Below are 19,834 nucleotides of genomic sequence, written 5' to 3'. Positions count from 1 at the left end.
TGGTTCATATAAACCAGTGCATAAGCTTCATTGCAAAATAATATTCAGGCAAAAAAAAAATCTCAACAAAGTAATGGAAATCGGAAATGAAATAAAAAATTTCTGGAACTACCCAGAGGGTTAGGCAACATCTGTTGCGAAAGAAATCAGAATGATCATTTCAGATTGTTGAGTTTACTTCAGAGCTGATGGGTATCCTTGTGAGAAGTCAACAACTCTCTTCACAGATGCAGTCTGCTCTGAATATTTTCAGAAGAAATAAATCTTTTGATAATTATATTTTTATTCTGTGCACCTGATATGATTATCTCACACCTCTGCCAGAGGTCCCAAGAAATGTTCTCCAGAAACTGAGAGCATTGAAAATTATAATGCGACTGACAGATAGGATTTTCAAATGAGAGTGCAGTTAAAAATCTGCTAACTAGATCACAGTAATATATAGTCAAACTTCATTGAAAAATGTTCTTTTATGTTTGATTCGACTGATTTCTTTACATTTTGCTGCAGTGATTCCATTTTTTTTGTGCAAAGGTAGAATATCAACATTTAGTGGTTCTTAAATAATACCAAGAAAAAATGGATTCATTTCACCTTAAACTACAATGATACAGATGGAGTCTATTCTACTCATTAATTGTCTTTTGTGCCACTGCAACTTGTTCTTCCTCATACAGACTGATCAACTCCCATTTGATTTTTTGTGCCATTCACCTGTACCAAAGGCCAACAGAGTAGAAATCAACTTTCCAGCTCAGCAGCCATGGAGCCAACGTGCCAATTCTGCACAATTCCTACTCCAGGACAGGAGTGAACCTGAATGCCTCAGCTCCACGACAGCTGCACCAATGTCTCTTTTCATCTGCAACTGTTCTTATGAATATTATGAAAGAAAGAGATGACTCATGGTGTTCACGAAACACTTAATCACAGCTGCATTTCTCTTGTTCCCAATTTTATTATTAATCCCAGAAGAGGGTTATCTTTCTCAAAATCTTTGCCTCAAATGCATGTAGGATTCTGCACAGATAGAATAACTCTGCTTTCTCTAAATATGGGCCAATTAAGTGCATGTCCCATGGATAGCAATGGCATTTAATAGGAGGACCTGCTTGAGAATTGAAAGCATGTGTGTGTGCATTTTTAAAAAGGCACTGTTAACGAGATGAAATCATTAATTAATGAACTGTTCAATTAAGAAGCATAATATGGTGTGAAGTGCCGATAAGATTTTTTTAAATAGGGTTTTGTGCCTGATGAAACAATAGAGACAAAATAAAGAATATCCACATGCATTTCTTTGCTTTCATGAAGTTTTGTGATCAGTTTTGATCAGAATATTTGAAGGCTATTGAAACTCTGAAAAGCTTAATTGTTTTCAACCGTTTAGTTCGGAGTGCAAGCTCCATGAAATCTATTTTTATGTTGAAATCGAGCAGGTTAGGAAGGTTAAATGAGGAACTTGGAAAAATAACAAAAGCTGAATGAGATTATTTGAAAAATTCACATGCATGACTACAGCAGGCATCTCGCACTAGAAAAGTACAAACGCTAAATCCACAAAATCCTCCAAATTCATCGGGGAAAATGGAACCAATGTTCTCTCCCTCGCCATTATCTGCAACATTGAAGCTCTGGTTACATGCACCTTTAGTAGGCAGGCCACATTTTGCATATGCCCAATATTTGACTAGATTCTCCTTTCAGAGTTACATTATAGGAGGAGATTATCAAGTAAACAGAGAGAAAAAAAAAATTCAAAGATGTGCTTAGAACTTGGCTGTCCCATTCCAAGTTCAGTCAAGTGCTATGTCCAACTGACACCTGGGAATTTCTGCCCCACAACAGTTCAAAGTACAGAAGGAATATTAAGAATGGTATTGGAAATCTGGAGGCCATGAATCAGAGCCACCCATGGCTTGCAGATATATATACAGCAGAAGAAATGCACGCTTCTCAAAACTACTCACTTACTAGCCCCATCTGGGGGAGAATTTGTAGTTTATGCATTAGACCCATTAGCCACTTCAGACCCCATAAAACCAAGCAAATCATCCTTGTTCCCAAGGAAACTGCCAAAGAATTAATTTTAAATATTACATATGTTTTAATGCTGTATGATGGAGCTTAAGTTCATGAAAAAGCAAATACTTACAAAGATAGAACAGTTGATTGTGATTGTTCATTTGTTTCATGAGATTTAATTGCCTTATGGAGGGGAAAATTGAGAGCATCAGCCTCTGTCAAAATAATTGTCTAAAAAGTGGGTGGAATTACAGGTTAAGGAATTGTATCCTCGAACGTACTGCTGAAATACTGTAGAAAGTTAGTGTTTTTTTTACATTTATATTCTGCTCATTGTTTATTTATTCTTGCAGGTGGCATCCTTAGCTGGACCAGGAGGAAGAGTGGAAATCGAACAGAATTTTCTGAATAGTAAACTGAAGACAATCACGGCTTATTTTGGAGTCTTGATTCGAGATGAATAGATTAAGGTTGCATGATCTATTTTTAAATCTAATAAAGTTTTTTATTTAATAGTGTGCAATACTCATCTGATCTTTTTCCCAGTATTCTTCATAACTTCAGCTGTCTTGAAATTTTGTTTAATTTGGTAATTTGGCATTTTGAGAGCCTTTGATTGTCTTTCCAATAGCCAGAGATGATTGAGAAATGATAGCCAGCTCTCAATTTCCTTCCTTATATGCTAAAGTTATACTTTAGGCATACCAATTTATTTATTTCATTTCCTTTCTCTTACTGCTTAACTGCAATAAGTGCATTATATTTCCCCATGTTGAACTCTTCTACTCCATCTGCAGTTTACCAAAGTTTATGTACAGTCTGGTTCAGTCTCAATAATTAGGGAATGGAATAAGGGAATTGAACTTGTAAGAGCCTAAAATAAGGATATGGTCTTTCTAATGAATTATGGAGTTTTATAGCTCAGAAATAGGCCTTTCATCCCATCCTGTCCATGCTGCCAAGCTAGTTCCATGTAACTCTATAAATGTCTTTTGAACATCACAATTGTCCCCACTTCTACCACTACCTTTTGTGATTTGTTCCATAAACCCACCACCCTCTTTGTGAAGAAGATGCTCCTTTTATCCTCTTTAATTCTTTCCCCTCTTACTTTAAATCCATGTCCTTTAGTTTCTGATTCACCTGCATTGAGGGAGCAAAAGGCACTAATTATGTACCTTGATTTTTAAAGTCCTCCCGAAGCTCTCGAGAGAAAAGTGCCAACCTATACAGCCATTCCTTATAACTTTGCAGCTTATGATATCTTTGCCGCAGCTAGGTAACCAAAACTGTGCATCTTCTCCAAGTGCAGTCTTACCAACATCTTGTACAGTTGTAATTCTATGTTCCTGCTCCCGTACTCAATGCCCTGACTGAAGGCAAGAATGGACAAGTTGCCGTCATCACCCTGTCTACCTGCATTTCCACCTTTATGAGCCACATGAGCAGGACTTGCACAATAAATGGTAGGACCTTGGTAAATGTTGTAGGACAAAAAGACTTGGGGCTACAGGTGCATTTTTTATAAAGGTGGTTGGCTACAAGAAGTTCAAGTTTAGAACCACAAACACCATAGGTGTTTGGCAAGCAAGTTGTTTGGTCTCACCAGTGCACAAGAGCCACTCTGTAGTTATAAAGTTGAGCTTCTTGCTGCCAACCCCCAACTATACCTGCACATGTATATATGTCCTCAGCCGCATTGATTGTAAAGATGAGGCTATGTGTAAACTTGAGGAACAATGCATTAGATATCTTCTACAGGCATGAACATTGATTTTACAATTTTTTTCCCAGTGTTTCCATTTCTTTTTTACTCCTGTTCTTTTTTCTGCTCTCCTTCCCTTCCTAGTGGTCTCCTCCTTCTTGTCTCCCTTCCTCTCATGCCATCTGTGCTAAGAGTGTAGCAGTTCCAGTTTTTGTGTTTCTTTAATATTCTGATGATAACTGGATTGTGAGGAATGTGGTGGAGATGAATTCAAAATCATATCTGTTTCACATAATTTTAATGTGGAATTTTCTTTAGTTTCGGAAGGACAAATCATAAAAGAGCACGTATGGTAAATGGTCGGGCACTGAGGAGTGCAGTAGAACAGAGATCTAGGAATACAGATATATAATTCCCTGAAAGTGGTGTCACAGGTGGATAGGGCTATAAAGAGAACTTTTGATATATTGGCCTTCATAAATCAAAGTATTGATTATAGAGTTGGGATGTTATGGTAACATTGAATAAGACATTGGTAAGGCCACATTTGAAGTATTGTGTTTAGTTTTGGTCACCTAACTACAGGAAAGATATCAATAAGATAGAAAGAGCGCAGAGAAGGTTTAATAGGATGTTGTATGGACTTCAGGAACTGAGTAACAAGGAAAGGTTAAACAGGTAAGGACTATTCCCTGGAATGTAGAATGAGGGGAGATTTGATAGAGGTATTTAAAATTATGAGGGTGATAGGCAGAGTAAATGTAGGTAGGCTTTTTCCACTGAGGGTAAGTGAAATACAAACAGGACATGGGTTGAGAGTGAAAGGGGAAGAGTTTAGTGGGAACATGAGAAGGAACCTCTTCACACAGAGAGCGGTGAGGGTGTGGAATAAGCTGCCAGCTGAAGTGGTGAATGGTAGATCAATTTTAACATTTAAGAAGAATTTGGACAGGTGCATGGATGGGAGAGGTATGGTGCAGGTTAATGGGTCTAGTTAAAAAAAAAATGGTTTGGCACAGACTAGAAGAGCCGAGAAGGCCTGTTTCTGTGCTATAATGTCCCATGGTTCAATTACCATTGGGTCTACATTCTGCAACTCCAACCTATTGAAAAATGTAAGAATATTTTAAACTGTAATTAACTGCAATAGTTAAGAAGACTACTCAACGCTTACTCGAGCAATTTGGAACAGGCAATGTTATGACTGTCAATAATATGTCTGACCCATAAAAGGAATTTTACATTTCCGAGCACCATTTTGAGGGGCCAATTAACATCTGAACATGTATTTGGAACATGGGAGAAAACCGGAACATACACATGGCCATGGTAGAAAATGCAGAAATACCAGAGCTGAAGGTTCATCCTGAACTACTGGAGGTGTGAAGCAACAACTACTAGCTGTGCTGACCTCCCACCCCTGCCACCTAATGACACAGAAAGATATAGCACAGAGACATGCCTTTTGGCTCACCATCAATGCTGACCAGTAACTACCAATTTACACTGATTCTTCATTACTCCCAATATTTTTCTTCTCCCTGCAATCTCAACAACTCTATATTCCCCCACTTACCTACACACTCAGGAAAATTTACAGTGTGCAAGTAACCTACTAACGAGCACATCTTTAGGATATGGGAGGAAACTGAAGCACCTAGAGGAAACATGGTCACAGAAAATTGTGCAAACTCCACAAGGACAGCACTCCAAGTCATGATTGAAACCTTGTGTCTTTAAGGCAGAGGTTTGTAGTGTGACAGTATGCTGCCCTAATGTACTTGGCAAGTGGTAATGTAATGAAAGCAGGTTCACCAATTTCATCAAGATCTGTGTGGATGAGTGTGTGCCCATACGCACATACTGTGTGTTCCCTAATCAGAAGCCTTGGATGAATCAGGATTTTCAACCTGCTGAGGGCAAGATCAAGAGTATTCAAGGCTGTGGATCTAGATATCTACAAGAATTTCAAGTATAGTTATGGAAGACCATCTCTGAAGCAAAGTGGCAATTCCAGAGGAAGCTAGAGACAGACAGATACACGCCAACTATGGCAGGGAGTGCAGGCCATCATAGTCTACAAAGCAAAGGTGAACACCATATGATCTGAATGCCTTCTATGCCTACTTTAAGAAGGAGAACCAAACAGTGCCTACTAGAATCCCTGCAAAGGCTGAAGACCCTGTGATATCTGTCTCTGAGGATGACATCAGAACATCATTCAAGAGGGTGAACCCTCACAAGTCATCAAGCCTTGACAACCTACCTGGCAGGGTACTGAAAATCTGTGCCAACTAACTAGCCAGAGTTTTCAACCTCTGGTGCAGTCAGAGGTTCCCACCTGCTTCAAAATGGCATCAAGAAGAGCAGTTTGAGTTGCCTCAACAACTGTCACCCAGTAGATCTAACCACAGTGATGAAATGCTTTGAGATGCTGGTCATGGGGGATGTGGCAATCGTACTCCTCAGCCAGTTTTTTAAGCACCCATCTTTAAACTTTATCTAAGCGAATAAAAGTTGTGTTTTTATTTTTAAGAACATTAGTGGGTTACAATGGCGGCTAATGTTTAAAAAATGAAAACTCAATTACAGAAGAAACTACCTTTTAAAAGTGCTGAAGAATTGAGGCCTACCTGTCCTGTTGAAGTCACGGAATTGTCGTTTGGAACGTCCAAGGCACAGAGAACTCCTGCCAGGCTGAGTATCACACCGGCTCCAAACTTGTCTCCACAAGATGGCGATGGCATGTTGACGAGCTCGGCCGGTGTTGATTCGCATGTTTGCAATGTTGGACGCATGGGCATCCCGGCTGAGAGAAGGGCCCTTGAACCCATGCTGCCATCGGGTGAACTAGAGAAGTGCAGAATGGCATTGGAAACTGCCTCTATGCAGTCCCTGGCCTTGCCGGGCATGTGCAGTCCCTCCAGGGTCTGTGAATTATTGGACCGTGTGTGGGCTGTGGGGGGACCCAAGCGGTGGTGTCCCAACGTGGTCGGGATGCCACCGTCAGGTGTACAAACCCGCAGATGCACCGGGAAGGGCCCAACAACATTGGAAGAAGAAGAGGACTTTACCGAGCAGTTCACAGGAACAATTGGAGGTGGAGTCTAGAGAAGGTAGGCCTCAAGATGTGGAACTGGAATCTGGATTAGAGTCTGTGCAGATTTGGAAGGGATTGCTTATCATATGGACAATATATCTAAACAAAAGACTCGAGGGTTTTTGGAAATGACAACTAAAATATCTAATATGTCTGAGGATATGTCTACACTTAAGAGGGATGTTAATAAATGTATTAAATCAGTGGATACATTGCAAGATTTTTTTTTTAATTGAAACAGCTTTTTCTGAATGTTAAGATCAAGTTGTACATAATAAGGAAAAAATAGAGAAAGTGGAAGATTCGTTTGTGGATTGGGAAATCCAGAAGAAAGACTTGCTGAAAAAAATTGACTCATTGGAAAATCAAAGTCAGAGAAATAATGTGAAAATTGTGGATCTTCTAGAAGACATTGAAGGATCTGATCCAATAAAAAATTTTAAGAGTTGGATCCCCGAGGTATTGGGTAAAGAGTTTTTCTCGGGAGGTCTAGTATTGGAGAAGTCACATAGAGCATTACGAAAGAAACCATTACCGGGACAACCACCACGAGCGGACTTAATTCGGTGCCTGAACTATCAAGACAGAAATGATACTATGGTGGGCGGGACAGAAGGGACAACAAAGTCAATCTCAAATGATGACTCAAAATAATAGTATTTTTTAATGCAGATTTGAGTCAAGAAATTATTAGGCAACGACAGGAGTTTAATTCGGCTAAAGAAGTGCTGTGGCGGAAGGGTTATAATTTTGCTCTTCGATATCCTGCTGTGTTAAAGGTCTTTTATGGTAACTTTCAATCTCAATGTTTTGAGAATGATCATGATGCATTAGTTTTTGCTAATTCATTACCAGATTTACGAGGACATGGAAGAGTTTCACCACTGTCGCCTAAAAAGAGGGTAAATGGAAATGGGCAGAATGGGAAAAATGGAAAGAAAAAAGTTTTAACACAAAGTCTTATTGACATTGAAGATCCGGAACAATCATTGGAAATGGAATCATTGGGTTGAATATATTTACAGTATTGAATTGTATTAATATGAATGATGTATTTCTGGCTGAAGGGGATGGATGGCACTGAAATCTTTGATAGTCATCTGCCACTAGTGGGGTTTACCACACCCAGTTTTTTAGGGCGTTACTCCCTTTGGGTAGTGTTTCTTTTTTGGGGGGGGAATAATTAAAAAATTTTCTACATAATATATTCTCTTAAAAAATATTTAGGGGAGGGAGAGTGGTTTTCATTTATTAGAAGGGGAGCGATATTTTGTAGTAAATGACTATATTGTTAGTTTGTAAAGATGTCTTGTTTGAAATTTGCAACCTTTAATGTTCAGGGGTTGAATAATCAGATTAAGTGAAAGCAAGTTTTGGCTTGTATCAAGAAAATGAAAATTGATATTGCCTTTTTACAAGAAACACATTTGACTGAAAAAGAACATTTGAAATTGAAGAGAGATTGTGTTGGGCATGTGTTTTTTTTTCTTCATTTAATTCTAAGGCAAGGGGTGTAGCAATTCTAATTCATAAGAATTTGTCTTTTGAGTTGCATACTATGTAAGGGAATGCTGAAAGGGTTTTTAAAGGTGAATTGTAAAATTTTTACTGAATTTTGGACTTTGCTTAATATTTATGCACCTAATGTGGATAATGAGTGTTTTATTTTGGATGTTTTTTTGTTATTAAATCAAGCTAATGAAAATATTTTAGTTAGGGGGAGATTATAATTGTGTTTTGGATCCTTCGTTGGACAGATCCCCAAAAATCAAAGATGGCGATACAAATTGGGGCCTTGATGAAGGATTTAAATTTAGTGGATATTTGGAGAAGGGTTAATCCTACAGAGAAGGATTTTTCTTTTTATTTGTCTTGTCATGATTCATTTTCTAGAATAGATTTTTAGTATTGGCACACTTACAAGGAAAGGTATCACAGGCAGAATATAAAAACAGGGTTATATCAGATCATTCTTTATTATTTTTTTTATTATGCAAGTTCAGAAGTGGTACATTCATCTTATAGATGGAGATTTAATACAATGTTGTTGAAAAAAAACAAAGTTTGTTATTTTTGTTAAAGAACAGATTACTTTTTTCTTATCTGAAAATGCTAATTCAGTAAATGTCGTTTTGTTTTATGAGATGCGTTAAAAGCTTATTTAAGAGGACAGATTATTAGTTATACCACTAAAGTCAAGAAACAGTATATGGTTGAAAGCTTTGAATTAGATAAAAGCAAATTGATGAATTGGAGAAAGAATTTCAGAAGGAAGTGACAGAAGATTTTTAAAAAGTGGCTTTGACTAAATTGAAATTGCGTTATAATACGTTGCAGACTTATCGATTTGAATGTTTAATTAAGCAGTGATATTATGAGTTGGGTGAGAGGACACATAAAGTACTTGCATGGCAGTTAAAGAAGGAATAGGTTTCACGGGTGATTAATGCTGTAAAAAAAGAATTCAACAGTTTCCTATAAACCTCAGGAAATTAATGACCAGTTCTATCCATTTTATTAAAAATTATATACTTCTGAGGGGGAAACAGGATAAAGGTTCTATTGATTCTTTTTTATCTAAGTTAATGTTATCAGCATTAGAAGAGGAGGATGTTACAGATTTGGAAGCTCCGTTTACAGAATTAGAGATTAAGGTGGCTATGTTGGAAATGCCCAACGGAAAGTCACCAGGTGATGATGAGTTTTCGGTGGAATTTTATAAAATGTTTTATGAAGATTTATCTTCGGTGTTTGGGGAGGTGTTACAACAAGTTACTGAACATTATGAGTTACCAGAATCTTGCTCTAGTGCTTTAATTACTGTAATCCTGAAAAAAGATAGAGACCTGTTGAAAGTGTCTTCGTATAGACCTATTTCTTTATTGAATGTTGATTATAAAATAATAGCAAAAATGCTAGTAAATCGACTTGCTAAGTATTTACCTAAATTGATATATGTTGATCAAACATGTTTTATTAAAAATAGAAATGCTTCAGATAATATTCTTCGATTGAGTAGTTTGATCAATGCATATCGACAGCAGCCCAACCACCCAATGGTGATTGCGCTTGATGCAGATAAAGCCTCTGATAGGGTCGAATGGGATTTTTTTTATTTAAAGTACTGGAGAAGTTTAAATTTGGCCCTTTTTTTTATTGGTTGGGTTAAAGCTTTATATATGAACCCGACTGCTAGGGTGGTGACAAATGGTCAAGTTTCATCATCGTTTAAATTGACACGTTCAACTCGACAAGGTTGTCCATTATCACCAGCCCTGTTTGCATTGGCTATTGAACCATTAGCTCAAACAATAAGGCAGAATGAACAGATAAGAGAGATGAGAGTTATGGATAAAGAGTACAAGATTAATTTGTTTGCAGATGATGTTTTGATATATTTAACAAACCCAGAACAATCATTGCCACATTTACGGGAATGTTTATTACATTATGGAACATTATCTGGATATAAAGTTAATTGGGATAAAAATGAAATTTTACCAGTTGGAGAAGGAGATTATTCAGAGTATAAAAATATTATAAAATTGAAATAGTCTGATAAAATTAAATATTTAGGAATAATTGTAAATACTGAGTATCAATCTTTATGAGTTAAATTATATTCCATTATTAAAAAAGATTAAAGCAGATCTAATTAAGTGGAAAGATCTTCCGTTAACTTAAATTGGTCGAGTTAATTGTATTAAGATGAATATTTTTCCTTGTATTCAATATTTATTTCAATCAATATCATGTTCTCTTACAAAGAATTTCTTTCAGGATTTAAATAAAGTTACGAGAGAATTTTTATGGAAAGGTAAACTACCACGGGTAGCATTAAATAAACTTACTTGGAAGTATGTGTTAGGTTGGCTTCAATTACCTCATTTTCAGAATTATTATGAAGCAGCCCAGTTCAAATTTATTAGTAGATTGATGGATTTGGACCAGCCTCCAAGTTGGGCTAAAGTTGAGATGGCCTGTATTTCTGAAGTTGAGGTGTATCAATTTATATTTCATTGGAATGTAAATTTGTTGAGGGAATACAATATGCTGATATTAAAACATTTATTAAAATTATGGATTAAAAAAAAATAAAATTTTAGGATCAAAAGGTAAATTGTCGATTTTAACTGCATTATATAATAATTAGCTTATTTCTTTTTCAATGTTTAATAGTCATTTAAAGAGTTGGGATTTTAAGGGTATAAAAACATTACAGGACTATTTTGTGGAAGGTCTGTTTCTTTCTTTTACTCAATTGAAAGAGCTTTTTCTGCCCGGGTTTTAGCTCGTGTAGCTTTTCCTTCAGTCATTTCTTCAAAATTTTCAGACTCAAGTATAAATAGAGAAATAATAAAGATCTTTCTGACTTCTGTGAAGTTAGTTCAAAGGTGGATACAGGTTAAAAATAGTATATTTTATGGAGCATAAACCAAAACGTGTTCACTCCATGAGCGCCACCTGGAGACTCCTGAAAGAGCTTTTTGATATTGCTGAAAATTCTTTATTTGTTTATTATCAACTTTCATCTTTGGTGAAAAATATGTATGGTAGAGAGATGATTTTACCTGTATTAATGGAATTTGAGTCTTTGATTTCTTCTATACCAAAAAGGGGTTATATTTCTGTTATGTATCAAGTATTACAAGATAATATGGATAAGTTGGAATGGAAGAAATCTAAGCTTAAATGAAAAAATGATTTAGCTTTTGTTTTCCCTGAAGATTATTGGGCAGATACGTGCCATGTTAGTGTTACTAAATTGACGAATGTACGGTACGGAATGGTTAATTATAATTTTGGTTTTAGTCATTCGGATTCTTGTTTTAGATGTGGTGTATGTACTGGAACTTTTTTACATACTGTCTGGTCTTGTATGTATGTACAACCATTCTGGGTTGAAATTAAGTGAATTTTGGAAAAATTATATAATTTTAAGTTACCATTAAATCCATCTATTTTTTTAATGGGTTATATGATTCCTTTAAGGGGATTAGGGTTGGATAAATTTCAAATTGCATTTATATATTTAGCATTGTCTAGTTCGAAAATGTGTAGCATGTACATGGAAAGATAATATAGTGATTAATATAATGCGATGGCATAATGAATTGAAAGCTTGTATTGTTATGGAAAAAATTACGTATAATTTACATGACAATTTTTTTTGTTAATAAGTTGTTACCATATTTGGAATATATGCATTTAGATATATTTTGATTTATTATATACTCTTAGTTTCTATTTATATATTTTTAGCTCTCCTTAAGAGAGTTGGCTGATGGGGTGGGAATTTTGTTTTTAATTTTTAGTTGTCTTTTTTTAATTTTATTTTTTTAATGTATATTCATAAAATTTTCTTTATGGAATGTACTTTGTATTACTATGAATGATTTTTTAAATAAAGTTTGTTTTTTAAAAAGAGATGCTGGTCACGGGCAGAATTAATGTGTACCTAAGCAAAGGTCTGGACCCACTGCAACTTGCTTATTGTCACAATTGCTCCACAGCAGACGCAATATTGCTGGCTCCACTCAGCTCTGGATCACCACAAACAGTAACTAATAGATACGGCTGCTCTTCAACTATAGCTCAACTTTCAATACCATTATTCTCTCAGTGTTGGTCAAGAAGCTACAAACTGTTCCTCTGCACTCCTATCTGCAACTGGATCCTTGCCTTCCTCATTAGAAGACCACAGTCAGTCTGAATTGGAAACAGTGTCTCCTCATCACTGAGTATCAACACAGGCACACCTCAAGGGTGCGTGCTTATCCCTCTGTTCTACTCATTTTACACCCATGACTGTGTGACCAATGACACCTTGGTTGTCAGCAGAATCACAAACAGCACTGAGGAAGAGTACAGGAGGGAGATAGATCAGGTCATTGAATTCAACATTGGCAAAACCAAGGAGATTATTGTGGACTTCGGGAGGAACTCCGGGAAGCATGGCTCAGTAGTGGAGAGGATCAAGCACTTTAAATCTGCAAGGATCTGCCCTAGAGCCTTCATGTTGATGCAATCACAAAGAAGGCTCACCAGCGGCGTTACTGTGAAGTGTTTGAGGAGATTTGGTATGTCACTGAAGACTTAAAATTCTACAGGCGTACCATGGAGAGCATTCTGGCTGGTTGCATCACTGTTTGGTATGGAGACACCAACTCCCAGAACAAGAATAAACTCCAGAGGGTTGTTAATTCAGCCTGCAACATCACAGGCAGCAGACTTCACTCCATCGAAGACATCTACAAGAGGTACTGTCTTTTAAAAAGAAAAGCAGCCTCTATCCTCGAAGACCCCCAACACCCTCTTTACTCTGCTACCATCAGGAAAAAGGTACAGGAGCCTAAAAATGAGCACTCAGTGGCACAAGGTCAGCTTTTTCCCCGCTGCCATCAGATTCCTGAATAATCAATGAACCAAAGAGACTGCCTTACTATTTGTGCACTTTTTTTAAATGTATTGTTGTAAAGTGATGCTGCAAAACACTGAATTTCATGACTTGTTCATGACAATAAATTCTGGTTCTGGTAAAAGGCCCCAAAGTTGATAATACATAGTTTGATACCAAGTTAAAGGAAGGGTTGTAATGATAGTGTGCTAAAGAGGTAGAGTTAAAACAAAGAATTGTTGGATGGAAGGCAAAAAGGCTGACAAAATGAATTCTTTATATTGGGGTCCAGCCAAAGGCACAGGAACCAGGTGTGGGATGAAAGAACCAAATCTGACAAATGTTGAGGAGCATAGAGTTTCTGATTATAAAATAAATTTCAGGTGAAAGACCAACAGACCAGTTTATATTTATAAATTAAGCTAAAATGTGTTTCAGAACTTTTATTCTGATATTCTTTTGATGAATGTCATAATTTAAAGTAACATGAGTGTTGTCTGGCTCCCTTTGGTGTGCTGGAAAACAGCAAGAGGATTTGAATCAGTCTAACAACAAATATCCAAGACCATTCATAGCATCAGTTTGAGATGGTTGCATGGGAGGGGGTCATGCACTTAAAGGCAAACCTTAACATGTCAGTACCCTTGAGGTGCCACCATCTTTTATGTCCTCTCCCAGTTCCTCCATATGTGTGATGCATCGTACTTTTTAATGGCAGATTGTTCTATGAGAGAGGTACTTCAGAGTGGCGATTCACCTCAAACAATATCATCTTTAGTTTACCAATCATGGAAATAGAACATGTGACTCAAACTATCCAACATTTGCCTGCAAACACTGTTTCTAATGTACTTTTGTTCTGCCATCTATTATTTTAACCAGCCATTCTCAATGGGGGCCCTATGGCCCATGGGGGCACAAACACATTTAAGTAAAAGCCTTGTTTTCTTTTCACCTCATGTAACCTAAATGAAATAGGAGCAAGAGTAGACTATCCATGCCATGAGACCTGCTCCGCCTTTCTATGGCTGATCTGATATTAGGCTCATCTCCACCTACTTATCTTTTCCCCATATCCCTTAATTCCCCTATTTTGTAAAAATCTACCCAACCTAAATATATTTACTGAAGTCACCTCCACTGTTGCATTGGTCAGAGAATTCCATATATTCACCACCCTCTGGGAAAAGCAGTATCTCCTCATCTCTGTCTTAAATGTACTACCCTGAATCATGAGGCTATGTCCCCCCTAGTTCTAATCTCCTCCAACAGGAATAACTTACCTACCTCTATCTTAACTATGCCTTTCATAATTTTAGCATTTTTATAAGATCCCTTCTCAATCTTCTAAATTCCAGAGAGAACAGTCCCAGATGACTTAATCTCTCCTCATAGGCTAACCCTCTCACCTCTGGAATCAACCTGCTGAACCTCCTCTGGACAGCCTCCAAAGCCTCTGGCAATGAATAGCATGCTGCACCTGCAAACCAGCCTTTTGCATTTCATGCAAGTCCTGTAATAAGCATCACCACAGACCTCACCTAGAACATTGGAAGTGGGCGAGAGTGTTCTGGTACAAGATTATAGACAATATAAAGATTTTGTAATCTTACAAAAATTGAGCCCCTGATCATACTCTGTTCTAGTGGAGGACAGATTGTAGAAGCGACACATTGACTGATTATGAGCATTGAGTGACATTAAGGCTCATGAACTGCCTCATGAACAGGTAGAATTAGACCTGTCGTGGCCTGCCCCAACCATCCCACCCCTCAGACTGAGTGAGGGGGTGTGAGCAGAGACCGTCATAGAGCTGAGTAGTCCTGTAATTACTTGCCATTGAAATAATAATCTGAACTTTAATTATTTCCTCCAAAGTAGATAACCTCAAATTTACCAACATTGTACCCCACCTGCCAGACCTTTGCCTACTCATTTAACCTATCTACATATCTCTGCAGATTTTCCATATCCTCTGTACAATTTGCTTTTCCACTCAATTTAGTGTCTATCAGCAAACTTACACTACACACTGTCCCCTCTTTCAAATCATTGATGTACATTGTGATCAGTTGAGGGCCCAGTACTGATCCCTGCGGCCCTTGGCTCACCACTGATTGCCAACCAAACAAGCACCCCAGTCTCCCAACTCTCTGCTTTCTATTGGTTAACCAATCCCCTATCAATGCTAATACATCATCCTCAACTCTGAATCCTTATGTATGTCTTTTATGTAGCACCTTATTGAATGCCTTCTAGAAATCCAGGTTAACAATATCCACCTGCTTCCCTCTATCTACTGTCCTTATATCCTCAAAGAAGTTTGTCAAGCAGGACCTGCCTTTGCTAAATCCATACTGTGTCTGCCTGAAGAATCTATTTTACTCCAAATGCCTAACTATTTCTTCCTTAATGATATCTTGAAGCATTTTCCCAAGCACAGATGTTAAACTAATTGGCCTATAGTTCCCTGCATTTTGCCTACCTCCTTTAAAAAAAATAGTGGTGTGACAATCGACATCTTTAAATCTGCAAGGACCTGCCCAGAGTCCAGAGCATTTTGGTAAATAATCACCAAAGCCTCTATTATCACTTCTGCCATTTCTTTCAGTACCCTGGGATGCATTCAGGACCAGGGGACTTAACTATCTTTAGACCCACAGGTTCACTCAGAACTACCTCTTTAGTGATAGCTATTGCATCTAAATCCTCACCTCCCATTACATCAATAAATTCTGTATTTCTTTCCTTACTAGAACTGCTGGAAGATGCTGTGTGCAGGGTGGTCAGAGTCCTCACTGATTTAACGAGCCGCCTTTGAACAACAATACTGGTTAATCATATTGATAGTGGGAGACCCCAGTGATCTTCTCTGCTGCTCTTATGGTCCTGTGGATTGACTTCTGATCCAATGTACAGCAACTGTACCAAACTGTGATGCAACTAGCCAGGATGCTCTCGATAGAGCTTCTGTAGAAGGTTGACAGAATTGTGGCCATTAACCTTGCTAGCCTCAGTTCTCTAAGGGAGTGCAGTTGCTTTTGCGCCTTCCTGGGATATGAGGAGATGTATGTCCAGGTTAGGTAACTTTCTGAGAAACTTGGTGCTTTCCACTACTGAGCTATTAATATGTAGTGGTTGGTGGTCATCCCTGGTCCTCCTGAAGTCCATGGTCATCACCTTTATCTTGTCCACATTGAGACTCGGGTTGTTATTCGTACACCATTTCGCGAGATGTTCCATCTCTGCACTGCGACTTAATGTTTTGTCATCTGAAAACTTGACTTGGAGCTGGAGCTGGCGTTGCAGTTGTGGGTCAATATGAACAGGAATGGGCTGAGCACACAGCTCTGAGGTATGCCAGTGCTCAATGTGATGGTGCTCAAAGTTCTGCTGCCGGACAGACTGCAGTTTTTCTGTTAGGAAGTCCAGAATCCATTTGCAGAGAGGAGTGTTGAGACCCAGTGAGGACATCAGCCTCTGGGGAATGATCATATGAAATGCCAAACTGAAGTCAATGAACACCAGCCTGGCATATGATGGGTTGTTCTCCAGTGGGTTAAGATGGAGTGGAGGGACAAGGCTCTAATCTTTGTCAATGCAGTGGTGAACTGAAATGGGTCCAATGTATCTGGGAGGTGTGAAACATTCCATCACCAGACATTCTAAGCATTTCATAATGGTGGAGGCCAATGCCACTGGCCTGCTACTTTTGCCCTCTTTAGTACTGCGATGATGATGGCTGCCTTGGAACCGGTGGAACAATGGACTGCTGCAATGATGTGTTGTGAGGAGAACCCTATCCATGGTAAGCCTACACAAGGCAGCAGGACAAGACAACATACTTGGTTGGGTACTGAAGGACTACTCAGACAAACTGAGGGAGGTCCTTCCAGATATCTTCAACATCTTCAATATGATCATTTCCCAGAGCCTAGTGAAAAAGCTGTTTTCACTGGGACTCAACACTGTTCTCTGTAACTGGATTCTGGACTTCAGAAAAGAATGATCAGTTTTTAATTTTTTTTTTAATTAGGCATACAGCATGGTTTTGCCCTACAAGCCTGTGCCACCAAATTTACATCTAATTAATTTACAACCCCTGTACAGTCTGTCCAGGTCAGTAGCAGAACATCAAGCAACATCAAGCACCTCAGGTCTCCGTGCTCAGCCTACTCCTGTTCATGCTACTGATTCACAACTACAATGCTAAATCCAGCTCCAACAGAGTCATCAAATTTGCGGGGAACATGACAGTTATTGACCTCAGCAACAACAATGAGTCGCACTACAGAGTAGAGTGGAAAATCTTGTATTGTGTGAGAATAACAACCTGAGTCTCAATACGGACGAGAAAGATGATAATGGACTTCAGGAGGACTAGGGACGACCATCCTCTGCTACACATTAATAAACTAAGAATGGACAGAGTAGAGAGCACTGAGTCCTCCGGAATCCACTTAACTAGCTACCTTTCCTGGATACCAGGGGTTATTTGTGCATGTATAGGAAAGTTTAAAGTGACATGAGCCAAACACAAGTAGGACTAGCTTGATCAGCATGGACTTTGTGCTGAAATGTCTGTTCCATACTGTAGGTCTTCCTGTTTCAGTCAATTTGCATAGGAAAGCTCCCACAGAGAACAATGGAATAACTAGGTAACCTTTTTTCTTAAGAAATATTGATCCCGGGTTAAAATATATTCGAGAAAGAGATGATAGAAGATGAAGCTTACAAGTTACAGTTACTAATCCTGTTGTACTTGCTCCTTAACTTTGCACCTAGTTCATCTGTGGACATGAAATCTAGTAGATCTGGAGGAACCAAACTTTCAAATGCTCCAACCTTATAAGGGAATGATATTCTCCCCCACCACATCCCACCCAAGTGCTCATGCTTTTGTGACCCCTGCACCCATCACCCCCTCCCCACATCTACGTGAATGCTTATTTCAGGCATCTTCTGCTGCCTGACAATAGTAAATGCAAATTGCAATATGAACACTGGAACTAAGGATTGCCATAGTGATTTTGGCAACTGCTACTGAAAGAAATTGAGAACAAATGTAAGCACCAGTTCTTAATCTTCTCCCACCTCTCCTGGGGTCTCTGGGGTCCATTTTGAGCTGTCTGAATTTAATCATACTGGATCAATTCTAATGAGAATTATTTTTCTGATAAATTGGAAGGTTTCGAACCCTGCCTCAAACAACACCACCCTCAACCCACACCAGTTTACCACTCAATCTTGGCAACTTGGCAAGACTTGCCTCCTAATCTCCCTAAGATCCTGGGCACCAGCTGAATTCAGACTTGCCTTCTCCTGGAGATATTTTCAAAGAAATGTAGATGAGTTCTTCCTGGCCCAGTCTGGACTGTCCTAGTTCAGGTTATGCCAAGATAGTCTGCCAGCCCTGAGTTATTGCTAAACTAACTGCGGAAATACTCAAGAAGCTGTGAGCCAGATTCTACTCATCAACTTAGTAAAAACACAATGCTGGAGAAACTGCAGGTCAAACAATGTCCTTTATGTAGCAAAGATAAAGATACATAACTGACCTTTCGGGCTTCAGTCTTCATCAAGGTATTTTAAAAAGCCTTAAAGTAGGAGGAGTTTTGGATGGTGGAGAGTCACGATCATGGAAGTAGGCCTGGAGACGGAGGCAACGAAAAATGTGTTTGGCATCGTGGAATCCGCAGAACTCATTAAGGTAATCATTTCATATACATTCAAATTGCAGCTACAGATTATATATTCTACAGTTAAATGCTTACCTTGATGTAAAACATTTTTTTAACTATTGGTGATTCATGAACAGATTAAATTTCTCATCATTCAGGTTGCAGGTGCTAGTTATCTAATCCCATTAACTGAAAGTGTTAGATGTCTAAACATATATATATAACCTGTTAAATAGAGGGGAGGCTTAAAATTGTGACAAAATCAGTTATATGTAGGAGGAAAATGAAAATCAAAGTAGGCATTTCATTTTACTCTTCATTAACTCGTGTAAATTTAGATGTACAAAGCTTCTTTGACAAATGCTACCTGCATCTTAATGACCTGTTCTTGCTCTAATTTTCTAACAGATAATCATCAATATGTTTTACGCATTTCAAAGAACACAAAGAAGTTAAAGCCTGAGTAACGTTATGTTACAGCCAAAGTCTCATGTTAATCAGTTAACAAATCCTTGACTATTATTGGACAATATTAATGAAGACAAACTATCACAGAACCACCTAAATATACAAACAGGAATGGACCATTTACCCACTCAAATGTACTTTATATTCAATATGATTGTGGTTAATCTATACTGGTATCCATTCACTTGGTTATGTCTCATATCCTTCAATACCAATGAATTCTAATTTACAATTAACATCTGACCAAAGACTTAACTTCTAAAACCCTTTGTTTAGTTTCCATTCATCACAGGTGTTTCCTTTTGTCCTGAGAGCCCTGATTCAAACTGTAAGATTGTTAAAACTTCATGTTCTACTAGAGACTACAAACAATTTAATTTTTTTTCCTTTTTCTGATTTCAATCAAGAGCCTGGAAGCTTTTTATGATGTCTCTAATCTGTTAACATTTTTTGTGTAA

At 38.0% G+C, this 19,834-nt stretch overlaps 1 protein-coding gene across 2 annotated transcripts in view; it reads left to right on the top strand.

Annotated features, from left to right (window-relative positions):
• The window catches only part of tgs1 (trimethylguanosine synthase 1), a 71,525-nt gene extending 58,164 nt beyond the window's left edge, over positions 1-13,361 (top strand). Inside the window, exons 13-14 of one of the 2 annotated variants that reach the window (XM_069921469.1) lie at positions 2,379-2,495; positions 12,344-13,361. In XM_069921469.1, the coding sequence (XP_069777570.1) occupies positions 2,379-2,489 (111 nt within the window). In that variant the 3' untranslated portion in view covers positions 2,490-2,495; positions 12,344-13,361. Of the gene's footprint in view, positions 1-2,378; positions 2,496-7,685; positions 8,837-12,343 lie in introns of those variants that run through there. The other variant, XM_069921468.1, reaches the window with a different exon arrangement.
• The last annotated feature ends 6,473 nt before the right edge of the window (positions 13,362-19,834 follow it).

Source organism: Narcine bancroftii, chromosome 2 (genome assembly GCF_036971445.1).
Source record: "Narcine bancroftii isolate sNarBan1 chromosome 2, sNarBan1.hap1, whole genome shotgun sequence".
NCBI lineage: Eukaryota > Metazoa > Chordata > Chondrichthyes > Torpediniformes > Narcinidae > Narcine > Narcine bancroftii.
This window is presented reverse-complemented; position numbering and strand designations above follow the sequence as displayed.